Source organism: Temnothorax curvispinosus, unplaced genomic scaffold (genome assembly GCF_003070985.1).
Source record: "Temnothorax curvispinosus isolate PA1 unplaced genomic scaffold, ASM307098v1 QBEX01001931.1, whole genome shotgun sequence".
Taxonomy (NCBI): Eukaryota; Metazoa; Arthropoda; class Insecta; order Hymenoptera; family Formicidae; genus Temnothorax; species Temnothorax curvispinosus.
In genome coordinates this window covers 12,931-36,498 of record NW_020211711.1, presented here as the reverse complement: position 1 = coordinate 36,498, position 23,568 = coordinate 12,931, and the positions used below count along the sequence as shown (strand labels likewise).

Sequence of the window (23,568 nt, the reverse complement as noted above, 5' to 3'; positions counted from 1 at the left end):
TTATTCCGCATTCATTATGCGCTTTACATTGTTAGCTTTTTATTAAGTAAAAGTTGTAGCTTGTTCTTTGATTTAAAATCCATTCGGAAGTGCGGAAACTTTTTCCATACCTAGAAATCAACTCGCACAAGCAATAAAATGAAACACTTCTTTAGCGTCGTCGTCGTAAGAAAAGTTGGAGAACTGAAGGACATGTCTAATAATAAAATCAGGAGAGAGCGAAGAAGAATGCTTGATCAAAAAATAATCCAGACTGCAGAATTGTGTTGAAAAAAGTTTATTAAACATCTCTGCACAGTGTCTATCTGTAAAGTCGATCAAATCTTATTTATTTCGTAACACATTTCGCAAGAAGAACTTTCGAATGTTTCTTAAATATTTCAGAGGAATGTAGAACGTCGTGGGGTTTATTTTATTACTTACAATGTAATCTGCATTTTTGGGCGAATAATTATTTTATAATGCTGCTGAGCTGCGACGTTTATCTTATGTAATTATATAATTTACGCAGTATTCTTTATCCTCTTATATGTAATGTAACGAGCGCACGCGGTAGCTTTGTAAAGAAACGTACTTATAAGATACGATAAATCTTTCTAAATCCTTTTGATAAGTAAATAACATATGTTACAGTTAAAACATTATATAAAATTGATTTAAAAATGTATCGAAGCAAACACAGTTATTCGATGAATGCATCGTTTAAAAATTTGTCCCTTATCTCTAATACATTCCTTACCATTTCGTAAATTTAACGAAATCTGATATTTAGATAACGAAATATTTTTTACTATACAATATTTTGTTAATATATTTTAAAACGTACGTTGAAGCATAATAGCGATAAATTTAATAGAAGTGAAGTACATTTTAGAACGCTACGATTCATGGAATCAATACAATATGGATTTGCACGAGAAACGCCTGCATTACAGGAACAATAAACAGTAATGCATTGAAGTATCATCATATAAATATGAGAGAGCAGCGAGTACAGCTTTGATGCGTCATGCGACCAAGTAATGCGGTCGTATACTTCATGCTATCATTTAAGGGTTATTCTCTGACAGATCCATGAATCGTATGCAACAGGTGTATCAAAGATATGCACGATGAAAGATATGGGAACTACATATCATGCGGCATATTTCTATATGAATTACGTTGAGTAATGCACCTTATCAAAAATTCTTGAACGCCACGCGCCAAAGCATTTCTCGGAATGCAAAATTATGCCGTTTTCGCCGGGAAACCCATGGAAATTGAATTAAACGTCGTCTATGCTGGAATTGCAATAAATGTAAAATATCTAGTAATCTGGTTACGCGCGAACATGAAATATAAAATCATCTCTCGAAATTGGCGTAAGTAACATAAATGAGCAAGCGTTAAGCAGAAATGGCATAACTGTGTTTGTGCTTTCGCGCATAAAACTGTGTTTACTGGATAAATATATATTTTACGGCTCCGAGTTTAAGAGCTCGCCTGCGAAAGTGCCCAAAGCGTTTTGTTATTTTTTTTTAATGCAAACGTATAAGACATACATTATCTCGTAAAATTAGCTTAATTATTAATTCTCTGAAAACGGCATTTTTTTACGATATCGCGAATATTTGTAGCGTTATCGTATTATCATCATACTTAAGGGATAAGATAAGAAAAAATTGCGATGCAAAAATACAATTTTAAATATATTTGCGTCTATCACTTTGGAGTAGATTATCGTTGTTACGGATATATATATTGATTCATTATAATTAACGATCTACTGACAAGTAATAATTTGAACAATTTTACAAGTTTGCTAAGGTATATATAACACGTTTGATAAATTAATTTTTTTTTACACGTATAGAATTATTAACATGTTTGTAAGACGAACTTCTCTATTCATTATTCATCGATTAATGTGTACAAAAATGCTAATTTTTTAAATTGTTAGCCGCACGGAACGATTCAATTCGACGCAGAATACAAAAATAACTTTCGACGCGAATTCGAAAAGACGCAACGCGTTTTTTTTTCTTAATACAGATGCATTCTGATTTTTATGAACTAACTGAAACTATTAAAAAATGAGATCTGAAGTTTCTGTTAGGCCAAACATACATACGTCACAGAACATTGGGAATCACGTCAACGTTTCACTTCAGTCAACCGTAAAGGAAGTTGAGATTGTCCACGCAGGAAGATCTCGATGAGCAATGAGACGGGCCAGCATGCGCGGGTTCCTTGCCGTCTGCGCGACAAGCGATTCTGTCGACGGGTGGTCGCCAGGATATTTTCAGAAAAAAGTCCTCCTTCTCGCGGGGTTGGAACAGAGATACATTCGGTCGTGCCGCCACGTCGCATAATCCGCACGACTTATACTAGACGCGATCTTCCTCCTCCAGCAACCGCACCACCTCTGAAATAATATTTCTTTATCGTGAAGAGACGAATGCTGCCCGGATTTTGCGGATATCCAAATAATCCGAGATAATTATTCGTTTACTCGCGCTCAGATATATATATTTGGATAATCCAACTCTTAACGGATTTATTTCGCGCGATAAGCTCGCGGATTTATGCGAGCGATAATTTGGGACATATATCAAACGATAAGAAATATTCTGCATTTTTGTACTCTTTATCGATATACGATGAAGATATATATTTGTAAGATTTGTATTTGCCAGAATTCGTAAATTCGTAAATCTGCATAGATTTGATTTTAGAAATTAAGATTCACACTTGGATCTTTTTTTATAATCCCATAATAATTATTTCAGATAATTCGGATTTTAAATTATCCGGATTTTTACAGCTTTAATGAAAACCACTCGTGAAAGTAAATACTATTTCTCCACACACACATACACATACACTTTTATACGAGTTAATATTTTACACAAATAAAATAAAGATTATGGCGAAATGCATACTAGGTGGATTTTCGAGAATGAGAATGGGACAATGCATTTATTCATCGACAGAGAGAGAAAGAGAGATAGAGAATCATGTGGTATTATCTCCACGAAGTTTCGAATAGAAGTGTCTCGGGATAAGCAGTGCTTATAGTTTCTATGAAATTCAATCATCACTGTCCATTACATCACGTACAATCCGCTTAAGTGACATATCAACTATCACGACAGTTATATATGATAATATTCGAACTTATGTGGCTGCATCTAAATTCGTAGTTATTAAAAATTACTACCAGATTCTTTTATTGTCAGCGAAGACTTTTTCATTTTTTTAGTAACGCCACGTTAATTCACGATTCTAAGTTGCCAAATCTATTCACCATTAGATATAGTCATGCAATATTTCAAAAGCCAAATTTCTCGTCACACTCTTCTATAGAAACATTTGTTAAGTACGAACAATCGATCGTAAAGCATCACAAATGTTAGTTAAATTTTGTATGTCACGCTACTTTTCTCACTTTAATTTATATTTTGCAACATAAAAATCTAAATTCCAAAAATTAATTATTAATTTAGTACGTCAATTTAAAATATCAGCTTTATAGAAATACTATGTATATTTAAATACTGCTTTTACATTTTTGTATTATTCATGAACAATCTGTTAAAGTAGTATTAAGTATTAAGTAGTATTAAATGTTGCATTTTTTATTTTATTGCCACTTTACTATCTGAGAACATTTTCGCACGAGGTAGATACAATAAGTAAGCAGACGAGTAGGAATTAGAGCAAGACTAATTGCTCATTCAGAAGTTTAGGAAAACGTATGGTATATATGTACATGGTTAATGTAAACCGGTATCGTGGAAATTACATCGCTGGAACTCTAACGTATGCCACAGAGGAACCAGCGGATGTCCGCGGCGGACCATTATCGATCACGCGTTTGTACTTTAGTAATAGGGAGCTATTAATCAGGCTAAACGAAAGGAAAACGTCTGCTTTATACATATTTTTGTTCAGGCATGAATAAAATTTAACCGATATTAATTTTGAAATAAGTAAGAAATCTTCTAAAATATCACATAGTAAAATGAGAAAATCTTGAATATTACGACATCGCGTAATACTATGATAATTTGATGTAGGTAATCCTGGCTGTTATATACATGGTATCGTGTAATATCATGTTATCATAATGGAATCATTTGGGTTAGTGTTGCAACCGGGTCTGGGAATATAATATGACGATAATAAAATGATCAATTTTGCAGGGCGACGATACCTGATCTGGCGACGAGAGACGCTTTGCCTAGATACACTGTTGAGTCGTTTACACTTAACTCGCTGTTATTGCCAACTTGCCCGGCATGCCCGGTGGTCGCCATTGCGATGTCGCTGTGTCTGCAACCTACCCTAAAATAAAACGCACGCGAACGTTTGTACTGAATGTTAATTTATGCGACTTTTCCCATAAATTTTACAATTGAGTTAATAAATTCTCCCCTTTCGTCGAAAGGCTTTTAAAATATTTTGCAGCAAAGTTGGTAAAGCGTTAAGACTTTAATGCGCATACTTTTGTATTTCATAATTTTAAGTCCGTTCTCTATATTTAGGAGCATTTTGCAGAACAAACTTCGCCACTTTACGATTTTTGTCTAAGAAAGCGGAGCGAAGCAAGTGCGTTAGCAAGTTTGGGGTTTAAGGCGAAAATTGCTGTTACGTAATTGCAAGTCTTTCTATCCGGTCGCGGGTACTTCTCGACGTATCTTTCATGAAATTAATCCCGCGCGCAGTCAGCCAACTGGGTACAACTCGTAAAGAGGACAGATTTGCACAGCAAAGCTTCGCCTTACGTTGTGATAACTCCTTTAAATTGCTGTAACCGAGTGAACATGTATGCACACGTTTTCATCTAGATATTCCAGATTTTACCTCCAACAGCGGTGGCAGTCGAAGAGGCCGAGGAACGCCTGGCGAAATTTTCTGTTCATGAAACAGTACGTGATGGGATTGCAGCAGCTCGAGACGTAGGCTAGCAGCTGCACCAGACTAATGCCGGTGCTACCGACGACCGAGTACACCAGTTCGGGCGCGAACAGGTACCACGTATTGATCACGTGCAACGGCGCCCAGCACACGAAAAACTCGAGGACTATCACGAAGAGCATTCTGATCACCTGCAACACACCAGCGGTAGCCGCGCTTTAATGGACGCGCGACAAGTACAGTCACTTGTCTCGGGTATAAATGTTGTTTCTGACCGGGATACATGCTGGGAAGATAAGCGTGACACTGTCTCGGGGTGTATTCCGGTATTACCGCGATTGTCGGTTCCCTCAAGCAAGCAAGCATGGCATGACCAACGTCCATGTGTGCGCGCGCGCGGTACGCGGGATTAAATCGTCTTACGTGCAACTGTATGGAAACTATTAGGGTCGTATTTGCAAAGTAGGAATATAGGATTGTTTGGCAGCGAGCCGCGCACCAAGTGGATAATAAAAGGTTAATACAGCCACGAAGCGCTGATAAACATCACGGCGGCCTGGCGTGCACCGCTAGGCAACGCGTTTTTTCCGACGCCTGCTCCAGATCCCACGATTTCCTAGAAACGAGAAACGCCGCCGAACGCTATGAGGGAACTTACAATGCGCGCTTTATATGCATGCGAAGGCGCACACGTGATCCTGCATTAAATTTTCGATACGGAAATGGGTGTTCGCTCCCTGCCCCCTGCCGGGAATGCAATCCAATTCGATAAATCAGCCTCCCGTGCATACCTTCTTCTTCGCCTCGATGCTCTTCCCCATGTAATTACTGCGTATCACGTGTTGCCTGGTGAGCGGACAGGGTGAGTCTTGTTGATCCTCGTTCGCGATATCCTTCGCGTCTCGCCTTAAGCAGCCACTTCCGTTCGCTCGTATCTGAATCCGGGATGCCTGGGACAAATCTGTACTGTGACACTTGCCGGTAAGCACCCTGGAGACGACCGTCCGTGGTAACCGCACCTTCTTTTTTGGAAAGGAAGGAAGAGAAACGCGATGTCTCGGTTAACCGTTACACGTGCTGCCGGCGAATATTCTCGAGACGACAGACAATTTAATTCGCCATTCTAATTGCGCAAATTTATCTTGACGTCTAGCCGCGGGCCGTTTTATTGGCTCGTGAAATCTCAATTAGTCGAGGGAAGTTAATGCACACTGATCACCCCCGTAAATTACAGTCGAACCGCGGTCTTGTTGTGGATTAATAAAGTGGTAATGAAAGTAATAGCATTCAGTATTAATTTCGAGAATAATTACAATATTATTAATACAAATATGTTTTTATACATTTATTGAATGTCACGCATTTTAACTGTATTAAGCTTTGCAATAAAAAAAAATATATGTATGTATAATTAAATAATGTTAATTGTATAATATGTTGAATTTGAAGTATTTATTAAAATATGTATGTGTTATATAAAAAATAGTTAAAAGATAATTTTATCAATGTTTTTCGATTCTACAATTTATCACTTAGACTTCTGGATTCTATACAAGTCCAATGTTACGACTGCAGAGTTAAGATAGAGTAATATTATAGATTAAATAATTTAAACAATTAATGCATTCGACTTTTGGTTTCCTCGGTTTGCATAACATAGATCTCGATAATCTGAATTCCTATTTCAAGGTGATGTTTGCTCAGTATTTCCTCACCCTAGATGGTACACCTTGAGAAGCGCCTTGGAAGTGTCTCGAGGAAGACGAAAAGCCCCGCCGCGATCTCGAAGTCGGGCCGCAAGAATCAAATACCATCGTCGTTCTTGCATCTCGATCATTATTGTTGTTGTAATTTGAACCCCGAAACGTTGCGTTAGATTCCGTTCTTCCGACTGTAATTCATAATGTTTATAACCTTCGTGCTTAATACAGACTGTCTGAAAAAGAATGTATATGCATATTTCGTATCATTTAATTTTAATATCCAAGAGAGTATATATATTTTTTATTTATTCAATATATTGACAGAAAACAAAATGCGCGTAATTCATAAATTTGTTATTCAACCAGCTATTAGCAAATGGATATCAATAAATTAACGTTACTGTAACGTTACGTAATTTTGTTGATGTGTAAACTCTTGTAAACTCCGCCCAATAGATTTTGCAGCAAAATCAGCGTAAATAAAATAAGACTGACGTAGCGGCAGCTTTAGGAAATATTTTTCCAAGGCGTTCGTGATGCTGACGCAGCAGGATTCGACGCGAAAATTGGTACTGTCACATCTACGTCCCCGTATATCGAAGCGACACTTCACTTACGTCTTCTGGTACACGTCGATGACTGTCGTATCTCGAGCTTCAGACCGCGCCAAAGTTTTATCGCTATCAGCGAGTAAGCCAGACTCATGAGCAGCAACGGTATCAGGAGCAGCGTACCGTCCAGGAAGAGATTGTACGCCCTTTCAGTGCCGACGCTTGGCCAATTCTCGCGACACTTATGCCTTCCTAAAATTTCCGCGTAGTGCGAAAAAGTTTGTCAACCGTATATGCTCGCCCGTAAAACGCGTGGAATCCTGTTATAACCAGGAAGGAAGAGATCGTATTGCCGCTTCTACATTTCAATCTTTTACATTTTTCCGGTGGAGAACGACCAGGCGGTAGTTAAATAGGGAAAGATCTAATCCCGCGTATTTCTTCACTAAAAAAAAATGTATTAATCTCAAGAAATATTTAGTCCGATACGTTCAACTAAATATTTTAGTTAGTTAACTAAACATTAGTTGAATTAATTAATTCTTGATTAAAGAAACTAAATAAATTGTTGAAATAATTAATATTTAGTTAACTAACTAAAATGTTTAGTTGAAATGTTTAGTTGAAATGTTTAGTTGAACGTATCGAACTAAATATTTCTTGGGATTAACAATTTTTTTCTCAGTGTTTTCACGCGGAAAGCTCGGATGTAGTCGTTAATTAAAATTAGATGTTCGCTTCTTCTCAATTTGTAAACTTTATTAACAAATAAAAAGTTACGTGATTTTTTTTTACCGTGATAATGTTATACGCGAGATTTATACTCATCGAAACATTAATAATGTAAGTCTTGTTATATTCAATATAACCCTTTTATATATATATATATATATATATATATATATATATATGTATATATACATTTAATCGGTAATAATGTCGATGTTGTTGTGCAACTGACTTTTATTGCTTCAATATCGAGTTGAGTAAATCACATATGGTATCGATTATATTGATATTGTTAGGCAATTGACTTTCAATATCTCAATATCAAGTTCGAGAAACATCAAAGCAAGCGTGATTACAGATTAGTATTCCACGCATTTCACAGTGTATTGTAAATATCGACATTGCTGCCTTCATAACCATGGATATATACGTATTCTATTACGTATTCGGTTAATTAAATTGTGTTAAAAAGTAATAATAATAAGCGGGCTTTATATTGATTGGATTTCTTACTTTCAAAGAGCAATATTCTATAATTCAATATTAGATTTCTGCGTAATAAATAAATTTTGAATAGCGACCAATATTAAATAAATATGATCAATCAATATGTAATATAAAACAAATTGCTAGTATTAATAACTTATTGTTCGTTATTTTATTTTAAATACTGAATTGAAAACGTTTCTTGTTCTAATCGAAAAGAATGTACTATAACAGAATTTTATCCTGTAAACGGCCTAATTTCTTTTAGAATATTTTAGAATAGATGTTTGATATTGTTGAAAATTCAATATGCCAGTAGGTAGATATTATGTATATGCATAAGCTACCTATACTGGTGAATGAAATTCTCAGAGGAAGGGTGGATGTCGGAATATTGAATTGAGATGAAAATGTCAGCACGGCGTAAAAACTCCGGTTTCAATCTGGCAAACCAGGCAAACGATTGTAACAAATAAAAATGCAACAAATTTTGCAAATGCGACATTAAAATACATTTATTCGAATTACTTCAATCAGTTAATTGATAGCTATTCGCGAATAATAATTAATATGAAAAACAGAGCAGGAAAACAATTTAATATAATCTTCAGTTCCCGCTTGTCAATTACAAAACGTGAAATTATTTAGTTGCTCATTATTTATTTGACAGTTGTTTGCTTATCAGTATTTATTTCAAAATACGGGGCAATATTTATAATGTCAACATTCTCTTACCTCCGCTTAAGCTCTTTAATTGGGACACGACGAGGATCGGCGCGTTCCATGTGAGACTGAGAGTCCACACAACAGCAATCATTTTGTAAGCGTGAAACTGTGTCTGCCATCGTCTAGATTTTAATGGCCGGCAAATTGCAAAGTAGCGCTCGAGCGAAATGGCAACCAGCGTCCAGACACCCACCGACACTGATACAGCTGAAAAAAGTGTATCACATTTAAATCGCATCGCGTTCTATCGCGCAAATTTATCGTATGCTTTTGTAGATACAGAACTTTTATATTTTTAGCATTGCTGTTTTTTTGTAAAACTTGATAGTCCGTCTATCTCGGGCAGCAAAAAATTAATACGGCTTTGCGTGATATAAAGTATTGACAGCCCCCGATCGATTTGTAATATACACTTTGATTCATACCGTTCAGCTTGAAATTAAAAATACATCGATTTTAATTGTCTTGGAATATATATAGGAAAGAAAAAGAAATATATTTTCCATTTCCTTTCGATGTAGGACACCGTCGAACTAACTGCAGTGAGAACACATTCAATCGTTAGCAAAAAATATCAATTTTCGATGATGGAAAGGAGTACGACATTCAATAATAGAACCGGTGGATTGGAGCTAACTATCTGGACCAGCGGTGTACGTTGCAAAAAATGAACGCACGTGACATGCACTCCCGCAGAGGAGCGCTTTTACTACAGTCCACTTTCTTTTCGCCTATCGGTCATACAAGAGCCGCGAATGGAGAAGTTTCGACTTAAAAATGTTACCAAACAATTTCCACAACGTACATCGTACACAGATGGAGGAAAAGAGAAACTTTATGAAAAACGTTCTCGGTGACCTCGAATCCAATTACGAAATTCTTTCGCGGCCGCGACCTACTTAATATTTTATGTCAAGGTTATTAACAGGAAATATCCTTATCGGGATGGGAATACGGGAATTTTATCGAATATCCTTCACCTGATTGGAAAATGCATTATTCATTTATCGTAATTTAGTCCGATTGTTACGCAACGTCATCACGAAAGTGGGTAGCACTATTGTGTAAAAGAATAAAATCGAAAATACTAAATATTAAATTGAAATTTAACCGCTTACAATCATACAGAGTGCTCTATTTCTGGCGCATTATTTTTTTTAATAGATTCTTTGGTGAATTTGGAATTAGCTTATTCTTAGCAGAAATATCGAAGAAAGTTATCTTCTATCATAACTTTCCAACTTTTTATAAGTTTGTGTAAATACATTTCAAAGTTAAATCAAAATTTTATATAGAATTAAAGAATTAAGTATACAGTTTTGTTATTTGCTTTATTTCGCTTTTTGAAATGTAGTTCGTGAAAGCCTTTTTTTTTTTTGTGGTATACACATTTGACATTTTCGCTAAATAAATATATTAAATAAATGTTAAATAAATATTTTCTCTAAATCATTATTTCAAATAAATATAATTAATGTAAAATAAATATTTAATAAACATTAAATAAATATTATTTTTACAATAAATTGTACAATGTATAATTAATAAAAAATAAATATTTAAAAAACATTGTCTGCTGCTTGGGATGATCTACCCACGTTGTAATTATTTTTAATTTAAAAAATGCGCAATTTACCACGTTGTAATTACTTTTAATTTCAAGAATCGTATCGACTTTCAAGAAAGTATAAATTATCTCTTTTGACATAAAAATTTTCGATTTGATCGACACAGTCGATTGTACACGGTTTTATTCAATTTGGAATTATTCATTCAATCACTTGAATAATTGTGATTTTCATTCAAGCATTTCCCGTTACTACGTCTTTAATTATGACATTTTTAATTACTTGGAACTTTATGAAAAATTATTTCCTACTTTTTACACTGTCAAATTAGGAAAAAATTTTACTATGTCTTATGAAAAGGTAGATAAACAGAGGCGTGATTATATTGTGAGGTAATTTGCCTTAATTATGCCAAAAAAAAATTAATTATGCACTTTGAAAGAACAGAGGATGTAAGGAATTTGTCCGGAAAATAATTTGCATAGCAGAGTAGCGACAGTCGAAAAGTTAACGAAATTAACTCGTAGTACTCGTTTACCCTTTGGGTTAATTGTTCTTTCAAAAAGGAACTTCCCTTTATGAATTATCTACTTTAAATAGAAGTAGAACTAGTATTTTTGTTACTTTAAAAGATTAAGAACATAAATCTTCGATCGTGGATATTAACTGTTTCTTGAGCATTACTCGATGTATCGTTTATTTTATTACTTAAATTAAAATTTTATTGCATTTAGACGTTGTAATTAATAGTTACACGGTTTTTGCTTTAGAATTTTTTAGACTATCCTTTGTATCTCGCACAAAGTTATCTATAGAACCGCTAATTTTGTTTATATATCACAAGAAGCTAAAAATTCTTCATCATTTTTGTCTTTATTGATATAAATTGCGGGAAAATGTACGCTACGTGAGATCGACGAAGAACATACTGGCTGGCTAAATCGAGAAAGACGTGGTCCTTTTGAGCATCACTCCAGAGTACCGATATGTCCCATAAATTTCCGCTGCTCTTCCTGAATATACTTTACCATAAGCTTTCATACAGCAAGATGAGCGAAAAGTGCATCTATTCATCCTAGCACGCTTGTGACCTTTGCCACTGGTTCCGTTCACGTCATACCTCCGTTTCCAAGCCGGAAAGAAAACGCAGCGCGACAAAGTTATCTTAAATTATAATTTTCTTTTTTTGTTAGAATAACATCGCCGCAGAACACGTGCTGCTACTTTCATCGCCGCAACGGGGCACACAGTGATAGAAATTACGGCACTTGTTATATCTTTTTACAGAACGTCGTAATAAATATTGCAATAACATTGCAGTGCATTGCGAAACATGCGGTAATGCCTATTGTTTCAGCCAAGCCGATCACGTTCTTACAAAAATTTGCATAAAGATGTCTGGATTTCGTGTTACCGACGCATATTAATCGACATTATTAATGTACGAATTAATACGGCCGTGGCACGGAGCTCGTTCATTACGTGAAAATAGTACACGTATATGGAAATCCTTCACGAACGGTTTCGTTATACGTAAACCTTCTGTACTTATATTACTTTATTCGTAAAAGGTCGCCGTTAAAACCTAGCTCTGTTTTATACGAGTGAGAAGCGGGACGTTACGAATTCGGGTCGTTCCGAGACTGGGCCACCGCCGGTATAATCCGCGACAATGGAGGGGAAATAACGATTACATCCTATACGCTTACGCCGTGATAATAAAAATGTCTTGAGAAAAGGAACGTCTACAAACACGACGAAAAACGTTCATGTAATTTCAATTTCAAGCAGGTTTTCGTTGAAAAGAAAATTATCCTACATATGCGTGTGTCTGTGTGGCCTCGAAAATCCACGATTTTCATGCTTTGTGAACAATCCATTGAAAAAAGTAGAAAATCCGCGGGAACAAAATTCCGTGATAAAATAGTGATATATACGAAATTTTTTTTATACTTTTGATTCTTTCTTTTATTCGCCCAATACGCTCGCGTTGTACCTAACACCTAACGCTTAAGTTAGCATTACCTACGTGTACGAAAAGTTACGATTTGCAATATACAGTTTTCCAACTGCGATAGTATCGTATATGATTTCAAAATCCCGTGTACACCAAAAGATCAGAGCGGAGCGATATAAAAAGCAAGCGGCAGTTAAAAAATATTGACAAAATTCAAACAAACAATACTGGACATTTCATCGGACATTTCATTCGTTTATCCCACGTCTGACTCCATTTGCATATATCGGCGGATCAAGAGCGTAAAAGCGTAAGACTTAATAGCGCGTTATATCATGGACTTGAAGAAGTATCCCCGAGATACTCACGAGCGCAATAAAAGTTCGAAGTACGCACGATCGTTTTCCTTTATCGGGGAACGTTCAAGGCGCGATTTTTATGAGAACGATCATCGGTGGTGTGTTTAAATTCCGCGAACGCGAACGCGCGACTGTTATAATATGCGTACGCCGGAATGGTCTCTTTTGGGGCGATATTCTCCCCGCAACGGGAATTCGACTTCGAGTCCACCGGCGCGCATTAGTTATTCTCGTGGAACAGGATAATTCCACAATATCCTGTTGCCAGGCTCTTTAATACGCAGGAGTAATATTCAACGAGATTTACTAATCCGGTATCTGGTAATACAGAATAATATATAGATAAGAAATATAAATCTTTGTCTCTCTCAAAATATATATACGAGATGGGACTGCTAAGATTTAACGAATTTCGAGGATATTTTGTATATGTCAAATTTCTCTCGTTATTATGTAAATAAATTAAATTATATGCATTATGCAGACACTAATTGAGAATAGTGTATTATTATAATCAACCGATATGTGGAAATATTTAAATATTTAAATAATCGATACATATATCGCGCGTTTATTTATTATCATATTAGTTTCAAATATACAATACTCCGAAGAGTGAACTATATGAGAAATAAACCAATATCTTAATGCCTGTCTTTTATAAAAAAAAAAAAAAATTGCTACTGCTGAGATTTGACAAGTACATCAACGGCCATGTTTTTACAAATATAAACATTTCTTGAAAGCAAGAAAACTATTTATAAATTACAATATTTATTATGTGTTTTTTGATAAATTGCTATTAGTAATTAGTTACCTCATAGGTAAATTATATTATCACACAACAGAGAATCTAGAAATTATTATAGATATGTATTTACTATTCTCATATGTGAACTGTGCGTTATATAGTAACCTAGAAAATTAGCATTAGATCACTGCAGTTACTCGTGCATTCATCGCGCAATGGTAATTTGCTGTTCGCTTAGCAAATATATCACGCGTGACAGGAACAAGCTCTTTCAGTATCGCGTTGGTAGCAGATTGATCGTCACATCAGAGATCTATCCAGTGGCTTGAGCGCGCCATTTATGTTCTACAATATTAAATAGATTTAAATCACATATACACACACATTAATCGTGCGCATTTAAGAATAAATTGTATTTACATAAATAACGCGTATAATTTATATATAATAATATTTATTATTCATTATACTTATATAATTTATTTAATAAATAACGAATAACTTATATGGGCGTAAATAATTTAATTGTCTCTGATTTCACTAGACTAGAACTCAATTTTTCAAGAAATTCATTAGTAGGTACCCCATGCGCCATTATTCGGAAATGTCATTAGGCGTCGTCGAGAGTAACAAAGCACGGTGGACGCTTTCAAGAATATTTCTCTAATGGTGTCGCATTTTAGCATTCCCCTAACATTACCCTCTTTTCCTTTTGATATGCGATCTTAAAATTGCATATAGTAGAAGCGATTTCCGTAAGAGCTTTGGCTAACCATTTGGCGAACCACGCGTATACCTTGACAACTGACTTATCAAAGTACCATGTATCTATGTACATTGCCATACTTTCAGGCGGAAATTCAATGTCGATGAAGATTTATGTTTCTGAGAACGTCGAGGAACGACGAATTTAGATCACGATGGATATTGAAGCGAAAGAGACAAATGAATGTAATAATAAATGCTTGCAATCTCTTAATCTATATAAAACACAATTCCTATTTACATAGAAATTAGGTACATAGAAGTCTTTACGTATTATGCGTAGCGTACATGTATGTAATTTAATATCAGAAAAATAAATTTTATTATGCTGGGCAATTTATAAAATCACGACCTTCTTGTGTCCCTGAATTTCTTTTTGTGAAATAAGGGGCTTTTTAAAAATTAAATTTATTTAGTGAAAAATCAAGCTTGGACAAAGAGAAATTAGATTCACTTACCAAACGTATTTAATTTTATAAGTAAATGACAAATCGGTGAGTTCTACCGCGTGATCATCTGAGCAATTGCGCTTCTTAATTAAATACCGAAGAGCTTCGAGAAACTTTCGAAGATATAAAACAGAAATTACGCGCTGTGTAAAATGTACAGTCTTAACCTGCACTTGATATCACTATCAATGTTTCTCTCCCTCCGATAGAAACAGAAAGGAAGAGAAAGGTGCAAACAAATTACAGAAGCGAATCTTCCGATTTTTCTCGCGCGGTCACCTCCGCGAATTAAACCAAACCAATTATCAAAGAAAACGAGCTATCCGCGGAAAACTAAATCGAAAATTAAATTGGGATACACAGGGATACACAAGTTTATCAGTTTTGTGGCAGGTGTATTCAATTTCATCCATGATAACGGCGTGACGCTCGCACAATCGATACAATCATCGCCACAGATTGAGACCATCTCGAACAACGAGTAGTCCATTCCGCGTGTTAATTTACACGAGCGCAGAAATTAACTTAAATTTGCTGGCCATTTACTCTAACGCATTTACTTTATCTTTATTTTTTATTTTATGATTTTTATTTACACATATATACATGGTATATGAAATTCATCTAATATTTCTTTATAAAGTTTTTGTAAGTACAATTAAACGCGATAAATATGACACAAAAACATAATTGTATTTTTAATAAAAAGTTGATTAGTTAGATTATTTATTTACTGACGTATTATATTCTGTAAAATGTACATTTTTCTATATGAGAAAATGCTCGTAATTACACCAGAATCGCTACATTTATGCTAATATTTATGCATAATAAAGTTATGAATTTGACAAAATTAACTAGATTTCACGTACATAAATGCGACTAAAAATTCCGGAAATGCTAACATGAAAGTTAATTTTTATTGATGACCAAGCATTTATGTATATATGCATACATACGTATTTGGTTTATCAATAAAAATGAAATTTATATTTGCGAAATTTATAAATGTATAAATTTGCGAAAAATTAAATATGATAAACCAAAAAATTTATTTGGCAATATTAATTTATTGTGCTGTTTAATTTATTGTGCTGTTTAATTTTTTGTAATATTTATCAAAATACTCTTCTTTTAAAAATTTTTTGAAAAAGAACAAATACTGGAAAATATGTCATAGTAGCTGTTATAGCTGAATTTTCGATAACGATTATGAGCTAAATCTTGGATAAACAATTATCCGCTTGTCAAGTAAATTAACAGATTAGCAATTTAGTGCTTTTCACCATTAAATTAGCAAAATAGCGATTTAATACATTTCTTAGAGCAGAAATCTTTGACTTTTACTTTAACAGGTTGTTGGAACAGCCGTTGACAAGATTTTAAGTTACTAATTAAAAACAATTATCTTCATTTACTTGGTAATCCTTTACTTAATACATTTATTCCAGCTTTTCTTATATAGAATAAGCGATAAATAACATTTTTCTGATTTCCACGACGTTGTATACGCACGGGGATTCACGAAAATTTCTTTTACCCTTATTACAATGATAGGATGATGGGGCAAAATTTTTACGTCCATTTCCAATAATATCCAATTTTTATGTTATCCCAAAAACGCTGAGCCAATGCTTACCTTGAAAATACGGTATCAGCTTGCACATCATGAGACCGAAAACGAAATTCTTGAGAATCTGACCCAGGAGAGTGAAGGGCATGCAGAACACACCGAGCAGAAGATCCGATACAGCCTGAAACAGGTTGGGCAGTAATATTGTTAATTACCATAGTTCGCGAAAGATAAGAATCATTGACGATATAGAAATATCGTTGCACAAACCACATAAAGAGTAAACGGACAGTTGCGCTTGCAGAATGATCAAAACACAGCCAGTAATTTATCGGAAAATTTATTTCTCTGGCTTTTATTTTTACGAAGCACAAGAGCCACTGTACAAGACGTTTAAACATCTTAGACCAAAGTATCGTGGAAATAAATGACCTTATCGTTTCTTCATTCGTCCACTCTCCCGACTAGTAGTGAAGCTACAAATAAAAATGGTTTCGAGTTCAGGTCGATCGATCATCAGTAAACAACAAGAAAGTGGCTTTCAGCGACACGGTGAATTGGACGCTGGAAATTTTTTATTTTGCTTGTAGATCCGAAGAGTTCGAGAGTCGTTTGTATATTTTTAAATAATTGTTATATATTACGTATATATGCACTTTTTTATTTATATTATGTTTATCGTACACGAAAATCGATGTAACACATAACGCGATAAATAATTTTTGTTCTCCAAATTAAATTTTTTCTGTCTCGTAATAAGACGGACTAGTTTTAATTAAACTGAAGTTTTTTCTGATAGCCTTTCCTAATTCTTATTTTTCTTTTATTCGACGTTAACTGGTGTAATTTTAACAATGGAGGTTTTTCTACTGGACTACTTTGTATCTGGACATGTAATAGCTTGTAAAAAAGAATTAAAATAGAAAGATAAATACAAAGATATCTAAAAGTAAATAGATAAAGAGAGGAGACGGAGACAGGGAAGTAAAACAAAACTATTATGTAAACCAATGTGTAAACGAGTACTGTAATAGCTGTATACTCAAGCAACTCTGTTATTACGCAATTGTGACTTTAAATTACATTAGGAAGCTCAGCTTTCACTCCGAGCGGTACTTGTCAAGTTATGTTTTTGACGTGTTTGTGTTTGAGCTGAATACCGTGTGAAATTGTTAATATATAAAAATTAAAAATTGATATTTTTGTAAAAATATAGTATGTACAATTCAATAGAAAACAATAACACGTCTGAAATAATTATTTATTTATCTAAACATTGTTAGCGATTGTAATTATTGTAAATTCATGTACTTTTGCCTAATATTTTTTAATGAACGTAATCATGTTATTCTTTGAATCAGGGAAAATGCGATAAAAATGTTAACAAAGAAACGTACAATATATTAAAGTGCTTTTTACCTCTTTTTGATTCTCGTACTATTACATTATACATTAACGGATTAAAACACAAGAGCTATGGAAGTAATATCAATATACACACGAAACACCATTACTACGACTGCGCTTTATACTAATGGCTTCTCGCCAAACTTTTATTCCTCGCGTTTTGCGGTCCGGCTATTCTACCAGGCAGAAAGTTGAAAAGTCACAAGTTTAATAACTGCTTTCAAGTAGTCAGTTATAACGTTTAAATGGAACAATTACAAATTTCTTGCTAGAAGAATATTTAAGTTTCTTAGTCGTTTGTATAAAGTTTGATCTTTGCAAGGTGTCATATATAATTCGATACGCGTATCGCACATTTTAATTTTAATATGTCATTTTAAAGAGCAAACTTAATAACAAACTTTAACTGAATATTTCTAAAAATACGATTTGACTCTGTAATGTGCACTTTTACTTATTTGCAACTTTGAAAAATATTTTAGAGCAAATCTAACACTTAATCGAAATGAAATATGACGGCTTTTATGCAAACGAAGCGATAACAGCGGTACACTAGAATGTTTATACTCGATACGCGATTTAATGGTTTCGGTTAATCAAAGCTGCCGATAAAAACAGTGAGTATCTCGAAACGTAGATACGAGTTATTTCATCGCGATGACTATTACAGCTTGTATCGATGATGTCACGCGGGCTATCTCCCTTTATACAGGAAACATAAGTGAGAAATAGTCTCAAAAATGATGTAATAGGCGCGGATGTCATAATTCTGTCGGCGTTTGCGAAACATGAGTTGTTGTTTCACATTACAGTCAGTGCTTTCAAAACGCGCAAGGGAGGCTGGTCGTAAAACAGAAATTATGATTTTCCAACAAGTTTCAGCAGTGCTCCTGTTACATTTTAATTCCATGTAAACGCATAGTTATGTTTTTTTAAAAGCGAAATTTAGAGAAATGTTACAAAATGACGTGAAAATTTTATGAATACCGTGGACACTTTTAGCTATAATTTATTTATAGAAGAAATTCGTTTTTCTTCTATGTTGTACATATTTGAAAATGTCGTGCAGCGAATGGTGGATATATCCTCGTTTTTCAACTTTGCTATGTTACGAAGGAATGTTTACTCTCGCAAATTATGTAAACAGCAGAACTAGCCAGTATTAATTAACTTAAAATGCAAATAATTGTAGAGTAGAATAAAAGATTCTTATCGGACGGAATAGTTCTTTACCTCGTGAAATGTCGTGTAAGTAGCAGCCTTTCCCCAACGCGTTACAATTTCTCGGCCTATCTCGCATACAAGAGTTTCATCTCGAAATATCCAAGTTTCGTCGCTCTATATTCGAAGGATTGTCACGCAAAATGTACCACGCGTTCAACATTTCGATTCTTCTTTCGTAGATTCGTTCTTTTACATCTCGTATTTTTATCGTATATGTATCGGCACATTTATACTTTATAAAACGATGAATGAATATTTTTAGCACCGTTACTAAAGTTAAGTTTATTCTGACGGCACATAATCAGACGATATACATATGTATATACCGCGCTTTTAGCTTGAAAAATCATATTGTATATTATAACTGTTGCGCACCAACAATTTATAAAATATTTTAATAAATATAAATTGCTAACTCCCTAATTTGATTGGCAAACATATAGTTTTATTCACAAGTGAGCAAAAGTTTTCGTTAAAAGAATCGCAATTGAATAAACTATAGTAGTGAAATGGACTACCCGAAACCCAATCTATTTGACAGCGTTAATTGATTTTTGTTCAGCGCAAGGAGAATCTGTGCGTTCTATTTCCCGTGAGTTCATCACAAAATAAATGATTGTAATTGAGATTATTTGACCAAAAAAAAGTTTTATTCTCTTTCTCTCTGACTCTCTCTCTCTCTCTGACTCTCTCTCTCTCTCTCTCTGACTCTTTCTCTCTCTCTGACTCTCTCTCTCTCTCTCTCTCTCTCTCTTTCTCTCTCTGCATGCCTCGGGATTTCTGATCGGACCAGGCGCAGTCGTAAAGTAAAAGAAATGTGAGAGCACTGAATTTGCACACAGCGTTCCAGCATCGAAATCGGAGTGCATACTTGTGTTTCCATCCACAAAAAAATATTTATATAGATTTTTTTACGAGCGAAGAGTCCATTGAAAGTTCCTTACACAAAAGGTGTCTATTTAATTTCTGCTATAATGAAAATCACCTTAAAAGATCTAGTGACTTATACTTACTCGAGAAAATGCAGTTAATTTAAGATAAAAGTATGCTGAGTATGCTATGTATTTAAAATTTAACTCTTTAATTTCTCGTATTTATAAATTTATCATATCAGTGGAAAAAAATAAAAATATAAGGATGCAAATATTATAATTGTTTTAAATAACAGCGTTAAATTTAAAGCACGATCAATATGACAAGAATTTTTTTTTACGAAAAATTTTTTGAGTTTTTTAAAAACATATACACAATACATATAAACAATTTATCTAGAAATGTATAAATCAAACTGCATACTAAGCGTAAACAAATAGAATTATCCCGTCCTACGCAGAGAAGCTATTTCAGTCGGCAATTACTAGAGCAGAAATACGTATCTCAAAATTTGTTAGAAATATACGAAACGCGTGGGATTATCCTAGATTTGCCACTTATCGACAAGATTCGCGTTATGACTATAAAGAATATATACCATTGCGCTTATCTCGTCCGTGGACTCCGTTTTCAAGAGTCTTACATCTCCGATTAATGTTATCAGCTTCAGGATATACAGTATCCAGTGTGCTGCGGTTACACAGAAAACTCTGGCCTTCTATAGTATCATCGCAAATAACACGTCTCTCTTGTTTATATAAAATCCCACGACAGTTATTTTTCAATTTTATTTCAATTACTTTCCGCTTTCGTTACGATGAACACGATCGTGGAAATGTCATACACTTGTCACCTTTGGCAGTTAATTGTTAACTGACCCCAACACGCGAAATAGTTTTCGGTCTTTTCAATTGCCGACTCTCTGTCAGAGACAGACCTCGGAACTTTACTTCGCCAACGACGGTGAAATCGATGAAGTGAGATAGATTAAATTGAATCATGTGCCAGAGATCTTGATTTAAATTTTCGACGTAAACTCGTAGATTATGCAATCCGGCTAAAAATCAGCTTTCGACTTTTAATAATAGATGAATACTAATGCATTCTATCAACTTTCATTTATTATTACGATGTTTTCAAATTTCTAAGCACACACAATCCAGTTTCTGTTTTTTTTTCTCTAAAAAATGCATAATAATCCATCGAGCATGAACAAACTCTTGAATAAATTGATATTTCTAAAAGATACGAGAGTGATAAAAGAAATGTATAACGCGCGGGTATAGTCACTTTTATTCCCGAAATTGTTATGGCTATAAAAATTGCGTTATAAAAATAATGGCTACATATTGATTTAGTGGTCTCGGGTATATTGAACAAATAGGAAGTTGAAAAAGTGGCCAGATGAATGGAGTATTGAGTCGGAGTACGGCATCGATCATGTTTGATTGATAGAAACACTAACGTAGCGTTTAAGCAATCTCAACTTTGACATTTTGCCGTACAAATAACGTATCGAAAAAAAAAGTTTGCAGCTGTGAATCAATATGCGCGAGATACATTTTTCATACATCGCAGCTCAATATAAAAAAAGTCTCGTTTGTACGCGAAATGGCGCGTAAAAAAGACGTGCAAATGCAGAACTCTAATTCAGCTATAACGTAAGGATGCAGTTCAATTTTCATTATTTCCATTTTCTAGATCTGCAAATCCGTGCAGGATCGTGACGTCGGCTCTAATTTTGATGTACGTTACCATTCTTCTCCTGTGATGTCAAGAACACATTCACGTAACGCACGTATAAATAAAGCCGGTGTTATATGAGATTCAGTCACTATATATGATATTATTTTTGATGACGATTTGGCATGTACTCTCTTGGAACTCGAGGAGTCTGTGCTCGGCGTGTGATACATGTGATGGAGAACAAAAAAAAAGGCCGTACTAACGGGCGGTACTATTCGCGGTTTATATGAATAGGAATTTATATGAAACTCATTGGGGTTTAAATCGCAGATTATCATATTCTAAAATTTTTCACGAATAATTCTTCCTATCCAAACACCGCCAGGCAAAAAATAATGTGCGAAAATCGTAAAAAATACTTGCGATTAAATTTACATTCTGCAATGTTTATGTACAAGTTTCAAGTTTTCGTTTTATAGATGCCAAAAATACAATCGAAACAGGGGAATCGTTTTATCGTGTACGCAATCTTTTACGCATTGCAAACTACACGGAATATTTTGTACAATGGACAACAATTTATCGCTGATTCACCCACACGATAAATCACATGTGAAATAAATTTATAAAAATAGATGTTTTTTCTATTTCGAGAGAATTAAATTAGATTTATTTGCGAGAACTTTATTTATTTTGCAAGAATATTACACGGCGGATCGGTATCGATACGGTAATCTGTTCACTAACATATAGAACTCATACAGCAGATTATGTTTATTGACTACATTTCCGGAAGAGCTTGCCGGCGCCAAACTAAAGTCTCTGCTAAGGCGCTTATCAATACGATGAATCCTTGTTGAAGGAAGATTGCGGAAATACAAAACGGGAAATAGAATATTTGGAAAATATATGCATTACATAAGCAGACTCGCAAAAAGATTTTGCTACGTAATTCGGTATCGAGACGATAACGCTGAGTATGAAAGATATAAGATAATATATATCATCTATTTAAAAAAGCCGTACTACTAGTTAATACCATAAGTTAATTATATTAATAATAAATAAAGTAATAAATTAATTACATTTTATTTCACAGTGTGCTGTTTAATATTTAAAATTATGTCGAGATTTATTTGTTTTAAAGATTTATTAATTTACTATAATCAACTTTATGATCAAATATAATGATATTTTCTACAACCGTTACTTTATGATAAAATGTATCTAACTGTAGTTTTACATAATCTGCATAATGTTTTTTGCGATATTTAATGAAATATTCTTTAATGAGACTTTGCATATAGTACCATTATGAGATCCGAACAGCATAAATACCGCGAGCATTCATGATAACGAGTATTTGATTAAATATCAACAGAGCGGTATACTTTTCATCGTCAGTTAATACTAAAACGTAATAATTACAATAAAAATATTATTAAGTAAATAAAATCTACTAAAATAAAATTATAATGAAAATTTATAAAACGATCGTTTTTCATATTATTTACAAATTATGAGTTATCATTTTTTAATTAATAATACATTTTATATGATGCCTGAAATGATCTTGGAGTAATATAAAAAGTGTTAGGTGACCCCGGAAAATTATATACCATTAAACATCATCTATGAATTATTTTTTTTAATTCGAGATTAGTTCTTTTAATGAAAATTTTAATAGATCTTATTTTTTTCGCATTAAAAGATGTTTCACATTAAATATTTTATGTAAATAAATGAAATATAAGGATATATTATTTATCTGAGTAATATTTATTTAGTCTTGCGCTTTTTTGAGAACTTTAGTTTTAACTTCTCAATTTCCAAAAAAATTTTTAGAATTTTTACGCATA

At 34.0% G+C, this 23,568-nt stretch overlaps 1 protein-coding gene across 3 annotated transcripts; it reads right to left on the bottom strand.

Moving 5' to 3' along the window:
• Positions 1 to 274: 274 nt before the first annotated feature.
• LOC112468732 (cholecystokinin receptor-like) lies at positions 275 to 16,695 on the bottom strand. Of its 3 annotated transcripts, none has more exons than XM_025038048.1 (8): positions 16,586 to 16,695; positions 9,107 to 9,304; positions 7,223 to 7,408; positions 6,618 to 6,793; positions 5,694 to 5,921; positions 4,849 to 5,093; positions 4,199 to 4,329; positions 275 to 2,407 (listed from the first exon to the last, which is right to left on the bottom strand). In XM_025038048.1, exons 1-8 carry the CDS (start codon positions 16,665 to 16,667, stop codon positions 2,370 to 2,372), a joined length of 1,284 nt encoding a protein of 427 aa, XP_024893816.1. In that variant the 5' UTR covers positions 16,668 to 16,695; the 3' UTR covers positions 275 to 2,369. The 3 variants fall into 3 exon arrangements, with proteins under 3 accessions (XP_024893816.1, XP_024893818.1, XP_024893817.1); XM_025038050.1 differs by having other exon boundaries at positions 5,694 to 5,852; XM_025038049.1 differs by lacking the exon at positions 275 to 2,407 and having other exon boundaries at positions 4,176 to 4,329.
• Between the last annotated feature and the right edge of the window lie 6,873 nt (positions 16,696 to 23,568).